Source organism: Condylura cristata, unplaced genomic scaffold, assembly GCF_000260355.1.
Source record: "Condylura cristata isolate star-nosed mole 26May11 unplaced genomic scaffold, ConCri1.0 scaffold00027, whole genome shotgun sequence".
In the NCBI taxonomy this organism is placed as follows: domain Eukaryota; kingdom Metazoa; phylum Chordata; class Mammalia; order Eulipotyphla; family Talpidae; genus Condylura; species Condylura cristata.
The window spans coordinates 7,208,294-7,217,775 of NW_004567128.1; the positions used below are offsets into that span (position 1 = coordinate 7,208,294).

A 9,482-nucleotide genomic window follows, 5' to 3' on the forward strand; every position below is an offset into this window, starting at 1 on the left:
TGCTGAGATCCATCATGGTGCCACTCACTGACGTTAATAATTACTTCAGTACATCTCTGTGCACTCACTGTATGCTTCCACCAGCATGCAGTTAATAATTACTTCAGTACATCCTTTTGTGTACACAAAATGTACCAGTTACATAATCTGTTTTAGGAGATCTGCTATCTGAGCTCTCACCCCCACCATCTAGAGTGTGTCCCCTCCATCCCTATCATTTTAATGCTCAGCATCTTTGAGGTAGTTGAGCACTGTGGAAAGAGAGATTGCTCAGAGACCCCTTGCAGAGTCGAGGCTAACGTTTCCTGTTTGTGGCTCCCACATGCTAATCAGCTCCCTAGAAAACCCAAATCCTGTCCTCATCTTGAAATCCGTCAGTGCTGAGGAAGCAGACACTTGGAGGGGATCCGAATCCAGAGTTGACACAGCAATATGTGTTGAAAAGATGACCTTGAGAGAGTAGTGGGAGATGAAGGGACCTCGGGAACCACTGTCACGAGGCAGAACAGCCCTGATGACTTCACAGTCACAGCATGCCTGCTGTTTGCCATGCATGTTACTGTCGAGTTTGTCTTGACCACGCTCATCCTACAGTTCTTGTGCCACACCGCCAAGGAAGGGGATGGCAAGCATTTTTTCCTTGTGAAAGTTCTCAAACTTAAAGGACTTAACTGCAAATTTATTTCATTGACTTTAACACTTTTTGTTGTTTTTAACATATAAATACAAGACAATTAAATAAATCAGAGAAGAAATATTGCAAAGACAAATCAGCACTCACAGAAGTGTATTACATTATTATGATTAGTCTGGGATACAACATTCACTTGCAAGATATGCAAGGGAACTTAAGTGAAAGACCTCACTTAAGGGTTTTGAAATGTTCCTTATGACGACATACTTGAAGCACTGCTCAAGTAGCTGTAGGTGGGAAGCAAGGGAGGTTCTCTGTAAGTGGAGCAATCAGGGTTTGATACATATGGAAACAACAGCATTGCAGGCTAGTCACCATTCCTGGTAGCTGCTCCCCCTCGTCTTGTCACTATACACTCTTCAAGAGGTGACACCACTTAGAAATAATGTAACTCTGGCAGGTCCAGAACAGACCAGACCCAACATCCAATCTTTAAAGTTACCCTTTAAAGACAACAATGCTATTTCCTTGTAACGTCTCTTTTAAAGGGTAATCCTACTCTACTCTCCCTTTTAGACAGGCTCTAGCGATCTGAGAAATGGCAGTGGCTGTATTCTCCTCCACAGTCACAATTTTCCCGAATGTGGTCTTGATTACAGTCCCACCCTTCTCTGAGGCCAAGGTATTAAGTTAGACATCTTGGAGCTGATCCCATACCCTGATGATTAGAGATGAAGTCAAGCGACGGTATCGGTACTGAATGCCATGTACAGCTGTGCAGGTTGTGTCCTGCACAAAGTGTACTGAAGAGGGTGAGTGGAACTAAAATATGACCCCGCTCTATTCGTCAGCATATGAGCCCACAAGGCTGTGTCTGCCCAAGGGGGCACCTTTTCCTGGTCACCTTTTTAGTCAAAGGCACTGTATGAGCTCATTGTCGCACTGTCTGCTTACATGTTTCTAAACTGGCTGTCATCATTATTTCTTAATTTCAGTGAATTTCTGTGCTTCACATCCCATATAATCTCCAAAAGGAGTTTCAAAATTCACTGAACGAGCAAGCATTTTCTGAATTATCACATTAGACACAACAACACAACCACAATTCTACAAAGAAATCAATTTACACAATAGAAAATAAATACAAACAATGTAGAAGTAAGGTTTTTGACATGTGGGTCACTAGAATTTAGCTTATATACAACAAAGGCATGCACAACTAAACTCACCAACAGGCTGAAGTCAACAGTTGCTTTACATGTTATCAAAGATAACCGCCTTAAAAGGTGGTGGGAAATGAACTGCTTTTATTTACTTATTTTTTAGTCTTAGTGTATTGTTTAAAAACCAATCTTCTTTTGAAATGAAGAAGAAACCAAATAGCAAATGTCTTAAAAACCATGGTAAAATGTCTTGGTTTCCTCTTCCGATAGTAACCATTGCCTTCAATTAGCTTATGCTCCTCCAGAGGTTGCTGAGTATAAAATTAGTTGATTTTCATACATCTCACATTGTGTAAAAGGTAAAACTGGACATTTTCACACTGTCAAGCATCATGCTTTGATTTTAGAAAAAGGAATCACATTTGCTCAATAAAGTGTAAACTTCCGCGCTTTGAAGTCCTTCTGAGAGCAACACGGCTTTTACCATTGCAGGCATCTTCTTTTTCATTAAACATGTGCTGTTTTCCAGTAAAGTCATGAAGACACACATCCCCATTCTGAACACTGTAAGAAACACCATTCTTCTCCGTCGAAGCATTCCCTATGTAAGGAAAGGCAAATGGGTGTCATGAAGTATCCCTGGGAAGTATTTAAACACACAAAAACATAAATATCACTTTATTGTTATGTATGCACAAAGTATCTATCTTTAAAAAGATTTATGATATATTGCCATATTTTGTTTACTTTTCATTTCTTCTCAAGAACACTCAAAATAAGCAAATCCTATTAGAAACTCATTCAGAAGTCAGTTTTCTATGGCAGTTTTTTTAATGAAGTGATCAAAATATGAAGCAAAGCAGTATATTTCATTTTAAAGGGCCCATTTCCCAACTCCAGTTGAACATTTATTGACTTCAAGTAGTAGCATAGATACAGTACAACCTAAACTAATATTCTAGTCTCCTCAGAAAAAATCAACAGTGATCCCCATAATCCCCTTACAAGGCTATTGGCTCCCTAAGGTGCTATAAAATAAAACTTTCTACCAGAGGAACTAGCGCCACCTCTGCAGCAACCATGGCAAGAAGACATCATCTCTTGCAGGCCAAACCAACCCTCTGACAATCAGGACAGGACTGATTCCCAAGAGGAAACCACCAATTCCAACCCAAGGTCCCATGCCAGGGAGCAGCCGGACATTCTAGAGCGACTTCATTTGGACTTGCACCTTCCCCACCCTGAGCAGTCCCTGGTGGTGGGTGTGGGTATGGGTGGCCCTTGTGCTGTGGAAAGATGACACAGAAAGCCGAATATGAGCCCATTTGTTTGTTAATGCTAGGACTGTAATGATGATAATAACAGTGCTAAGAACTTTCTAAGTATCATCTCACTTATAACTCTACAGGCTGGGATATTATCCCCATTTCAGAAACCGAGTCAAATTAAGTCCTTTGTCGAAGGTCACATGGCTCAGAAGTGATGGAATCAACATGTGATGCTGTGTCCAAACTGTGAGCCTATGACCCCTTGTACCGGCCGAGTGAAATGGTTGCTGGTATCCAAGCTCCTGAGGCAGCTCATGGTGAAATGTGCGATATTCATACAAAGTAAGTGATGGATGTTGGTTAACCTAAGCTCAGTTAGGCAGCTGTCCTGATTAGGCATTTTGGCTTGAGGATATTTTGGTGTAGGAACAAGTAGATCTGGCATAATAAACCCTTAAACTTCTAGATGCTTTTTTTGAAATTGCCTATCCCTCCGTCATTTATCCCAGATCCTGGTGTGGACTGAGGAGTCAAGGATGTCTAGCAGACATACATGTTACGTGGTATAAACAATTGGCCATTGTGATGACCAAAATTCACCCCCACCCTCACTATTAGATATCAAAAATAGTTCTGTCAAATCAGCCATATCTGCAGCTGTATAAAATATACTGCTTCCATCAAATTTGATTCCCCATTGAAAGACTGTTTACTGAGAGCTGAGCAAGTGAGGCTTTATCTCTGAGCTCTTTCTGAATATGGAAAAATCTGCTCTTAAGAACCTGGATGCTTCTATGAAAGCCATGGTTTCCTGATAAACTATGATTCTTGGTGCCTCACCTCATGCCTCTGACTGCTCTGCTTTAAGCATACTTCTTCACACCTACTTTACCAGTTTTGACTGCCGTTGCCACTACTCTGTTAACCTACCTTGACTCATTCTTGATAACAGTTGTTTGGCATAGAAACCAGGGTTTTCCCCTGGTATCTACAGTAACAAGCCTGTGACAGCTGTTTCTGTCTTCTGTAGCAATGGCACACAATGAAGCGGGGAAGAGACTTTATCCCCATGGGTCATTTTGTCATGTCTGAAGATATATTTGGTTGTTAAATTAGTGATGAGTGGGTTGATGCTATTGGGATCTGGTTGGTGAAGACTAGGGATGGTGCTAATCAGCCCCAAATGCTCAGCACCCCCACAACAAAGAATTATTTAGCCACAAATTTCTATTGAGCTGAGGTTGGGAAACCCTGATTTGGAGGCATCTCATTTTATTTTAGAAGTCTATACAAATAGCAGGGCTTCCTATCTTTGGGAGGGCGGGAAACTATTTGGTAGGCGTTATGAACCGTCTAACAAATTTATTTGAATTTGTTATAAAAGTAACTAATGTCCTAAAATTCTCCAGGGAAGGAAGATATAATCTCCAGCAGAATTTTAAGTTTTTATAAATATGTGAAGTATTTAGTAAGAAGCCAACAAAGATAGAAATGGTTAAGCTTTTATGAGTAACAAGCAGGCCAGTCTTAAAAAAGAAAGAAAATATAACGGAAGGTTTAGCTAGAAATGTCAGAATTAATGAGCGAAGGAGGTGCAGCAGCAATAATCTGTTCATATATTGATGACATAAATGGCCACCAGTGCTGATCTTGCAGTATTTGCTATCTTCGGGGGGATTTGGGCACTATCACAAGGCAGCCACACCATGGAAAACATGGAAAGTAAAAAATAGGGAGTTCTAAAGTGTTGAAGAGTTGTATGATTTAGATGTACTAAAAACTGATATAGTCTTAGCAACTGTTTTAGGTGCTGCTTACACATAAATAGGGACTTGCAACATTAAAACTTTTAGGTCATCATTAATCCCCATTATGAAAAACTAAATCTTTAAAAAAAAAAAGCTGTTCTGATATTTGCTCTATAATGAATAAAGTTGTATCCCTAAAACTTATATATAAGTGAACCATATTTTGATCCACAAGTCATCTATGTAATTGTTCACTTTACTTAGCAAAAATGCTGCTAAAGGATAAAAGTACTTTAATAAAGTAAACACTAGCTTGAGAAATACTGTAGTGAGATGTACATACCATTCCCGCTCGTGAGTCCTGAGCACTCATTATTCACTAGCAGCGTGGTGGAGTGGGTGGAGTTACTGTTTGACTGTAAGGAATTTGAAGAGCTGGACACTCCTTGGTTTACAGTCTGCTTCTTTAAGCCATTAGTAGCAGTTTTACTCCAGTCTATAGCAGAATAAGCATTACAGAAAAACAGGACAGTACGGTGAAGCTCAAATGCAGGAGATGATCACCAGTGTACCTGCTCTAGCAAATCCGCTCAGTCCAGCACCCACATGGGAGTCACACATTTCACAAGCTGGTAGGATAAAACGTATTTTTACCTTAGAGTATCTACATTTGTGCTTTAGATGTCTGCCTTGTTAAAAGTAGCCTATATCCCTTTGGAACTAAAGCCCAAGCTAACTTGATTATGCCTGTAAAGATCTACTGGGTTCGGCAGTACTTTCAGAGCCAAGGACTGTCTTAGGAACACCAGTTGATGGTGTTGTGAAGATCAATGGTTCTTAAATTCGTGCAAACGATTGAACTGTATGTACTGTATTTTCTAAGTAGAGATTTTATGCAACCAGGTCTTTGCAATACTGCAGACATGTTCATGGATGGTATTCCTGCAAAAGGAATTTAGTTTTCCAAACAGCACTGTATTTTCCTTATTTTCTTAAAAATAATCCATATGCTCTACAACACAGCAGGGCATACATGAAAGTAACTTCAAAGTAAGCAAATGTATGCTATAGCCAAATTAACCAGGCATACACTCAGGCTTATGTGCCATGTCCAGTACACTAACAAATTAAGCAACTGACAGCCAGGACCTATAGAGAAAAGGTTGATCCACAACTTTAAAAGACATGAAGATAAATACTAAAATTACTTTGGGTAAATAGAAAATATGAGCTCAAAAAAGGAAATAAAATCTAAAAATTTCACTGTTGCTCCATTCAAAAAGCACCCAACCCATTACTTTTATTGCTCTCTTAAGTTCTCAGATATGAAGAACTACTTTTTTGTATAGGGTTTCCCCCATCATATTCACAATCTGTATTTTTTGTTGAGGAGGTCCCCTTCATTGATTTCCAGATCCAGTAACCCTTTGACATTGATTGCATTAAATTTTATCCACTCTTTCCCTCAAGATTTAAGAGAAGGAGAAAAAGGTAAATCTTTACCAGAATTTTCAGCCAGCCGTAACTTTCCACAACAAAGATACCGCCTCCATTGTTTTCTGACATTCTCTTTTGCTACACAGTAAAAGATGAATATGAAAAATCCTATGGGGGGGGGAAAAAAACCCATAACACAATGAATTCCAAACTAAGACCTGCATGTCATGAACTTACTTTGCACAAAAGATAAGATCTTTGGCATCTATAGGCAAAGTGAAATTTTGCAAATTGAAAAGAAAGTTGAAAGTTCTCAGAGAGTTTGCTATGGAAGGGCATCCTGGGAGTACCCTCTTTGTAAAATAAAAACACTCATCAAATGAATGGTAACTCCATATTTCCACAATTAAACTCATCCTCTCCCCTCTCACATGTAGTCTTTGGCCTTCACTGCTTTGGAAGTATAAGCCCTCAACCCAGGATGCCCCTCCATACTTATAATCTGCTCCCAAGTTCTGGCAAATGCTCTCTCCTGCATCTGTCTCACATCCTTCCTGCCTCTTCTCCAGCTCACAGATATATCCCTTGTCTGGCCTTCACCCTCCCATCCAAGCCCAGGCACTACATTGATTTCCTTCCAGCTTCCCTCCCCACCTGCTCAAGGAAATTCTCCACTGGCCGCAAGGCCACAAAGAGATCAACACTACACACCTGAAATGGCCCTCAGGTTCCACCTCCCATCCACCTCGGTCCCCACGTTATCCATCACAGGGCTTCATACAAGGCTCCATTACTGCTACACCTTACAGTTTTTGCCAGTCAATAGTTCCTGAATGAATGAATAAGTTCTGAGGTCTTCCTCTCCCTAACTCCAGACTACATACTGTAAAGTCTTCATTTTCAAATACCTGGTTTGTTCCTATAGGTATAGCATGCACTGTAAAGACTGACTGCTTGAAATCTGCACACCTATGTTTGCTTGTCACCCTGGGCAGCCACCCTAGGTCGGATTAAGGGAGAAACTTAATGTATGAACAAAATGGGCACCCAAGTCTGGGATCTGAACCCATATACCTGTCTCATTTCATCAATCCAAAGGCTCACAAGGCATTAGCTCTCTTTTGTAAACATCACAATGCTTTCCATCTATCCATACATGTTTTAATCAAAAGACACGGGAGTAGGAAGAAGAAAAAGAGGCATGTTCATTTTCCACCTTAAATACATGAGGGTAGGTATCCTGCTTTCATGGTTATGACTAATGTGATTTGGCACATGTATTTTTTATCTTAAAATTCTCAGCATATAAAACTTCTATCTACTTCTGTCTACTATTAGGTAGGGCAGGACCTACACCCATTCACAAACTGATACATTGTAGGTAAAAAAATAGAAACTGGATGTAACTAACAAGCATATTAACTGACTTCCTCCAAGTAATTAAGAACCAATAGCCAAGCTGGGCATTTGGATTCAATCTCAGATTGAGATTTCCTTGAAACCCAGTAAATGATCCCTTGCCTGACAGAATTACAGGACTTGTGGGCCCTAACAGCAACAGGAAAAGATGAAAACAAGCAGATGAAAATGCAATTAAAAGACATCCCAACAGAGGATTTGGAATAAAAAAGGCCAAGGGACATAAATTATTGATATTGTAATGTAAACCTATTTGCTTGCTCAGTTTTAGTGTCAAAGCACTTCCATTAAAAATTAATCACCACTGACAAGTCTTTTATACCACTGATCTAAATGAATTAGTAAATTCTAAAGAGGGTTCAGAAACGACTGCAGCTGGGCTTCATTAACAAACAGGAAGCTCCCAAGTAGACACACACACAGTCCGTCCCTTCCCTGCTGTGTGTCCCAGAAGAGCAACTTGTCAGGATTAGTCACCAGTTAAGGCGCAGCCACCTGGGCCTGTCTGCTGACTCGCATTGTCTTCACATCACACACAGTCCTAGGAGGTCGGAGCGTGAGCCCTCACACTGCCACAGTGCCTAGGCGCGCTTTTCTGCAGCATGCTCTACTTCCATGTAACTTTTTTTATTTTAAAGTAAGGAACAAATTGAATAAGAGAAATTGGCTCTCCCAGAAAGCGTTCCTGGCAGGTTCCCTTCAGTGTTCTCTCCAAGAAGATAATAATGGAAAAGGAGGGAAAAGTACAAGTTCTTGAATTTAGTGAAAGCCTTTTTCCCAAGGATCTCAAAGCACCTTTTCTTAGAGATGGGGCTGTTTTTCAGTGAATATGTCTTAAGCTACAGAATGGTCTACTTTGTGGATACTCTAACTTTTAGTAGTGATATTTTTAAGTTCAACTGGGATCATTCAGGGAATATTTAACGCTGCAAAGCTTACCTTGTAAGGTATTAAATATGGCAAAGAGATACATAAAGGTGACATTAACTGGTCCCCAGGCAAAGAAGGCAAAGCCCCAGGTGATTCCCAGTAAAAACGTAAGGCCAGCAACGCTCCTGAGGTCTTGAATACTGGTTTTACGCTGGGCTCCCAGTTGCTTCTTCTTTTTAATTCGACAGAGCTGAACCAGGACCACGATGAACATGCTGACGTTCAGCAAAAATATCACACAGAAATATCCCACAACCGTAATATAGAACACAGCATTGCTGTTGATCCAACAACTGGAATGGGGTGGGGGGTGGGGACAGAGAAAAAAATTATAATGCTGAAAAATAATTCAAAATTATACAATGATCTATAATGTTTTACTGAAGATTTCTTACAAATACAAAAGGGGGAAAAAGACAAATACAAAAGGGGGAAAAAAGAGAAAACCTCTGTTTCCCACAATCATTTATAGTTCTAGGAGATGAAAACTTGGGAATTTATTTGGTTACTTTTAACACTTGGTGGTTAAAAGTATTTTAAAATATTTAGGATTTTACCCTCTTTAAATCTTAGTAACTCTCTCCCATGAGTCTTTGCTAATATAATGTAACTTGTATTTCATGTTTTTCAGGGGCTTGTAGAACTATAATATTTTCAAAATACTTCCTCCAAATTTGTTGTACATACTTAAGTGGTAGAGAGCGTTTTCAACTAGGCCGTCTCATGAGATATTTAACAGCAAAGGCTGCTGTGACTGTTAGTGGTTGATTAGGATGACAGCCAGAGTCAATATGCTGATTAGATCCTCCACTTTCCGGAGAACTGTCCCGCCCGCGCCCCCCCCCTCCTCCCGCCGCGGGGTGGGCGCACCTGTCCTTCATCT

The 9,482-nt window shown here is 40.2% G+C and overlaps 1 protein-coding gene across 2 annotated transcripts in view; it reads right to left on the reverse strand.

Annotated features, from left to right (window-relative positions):
• Positions 1 to 739: 739 nt before the first annotated feature.
• Positions 740 to 9,482, reverse strand: part of ADGRG2 (adhesion G protein-coupled receptor G2) — a 104,552-nt gene continuing 95,809 nt past the window's right edge. For both annotated transcript variants that reach the window (XM_012730353.1, XM_012730352.1), the window contains 4 exons: positions 8,609 to 8,892; positions 6,317 to 6,418; positions 5,157 to 5,309; positions 740 to 2,398 (listed from right to left, as the gene is read on the reverse strand). In XM_012730353.1, coding sequence (XP_012585807.1) covers positions 2,214 to 2,398; positions 5,157 to 5,309; positions 6,317 to 6,418; positions 8,609 to 8,892 — 724 coding nt within the window. In that variant the 3' untranslated portion in view covers positions 740 to 2,213. The remainder of the gene's footprint in view (positions 2,399 to 5,156; positions 5,310 to 6,316; positions 6,419 to 8,608; positions 8,893 to 9,482) is intronic.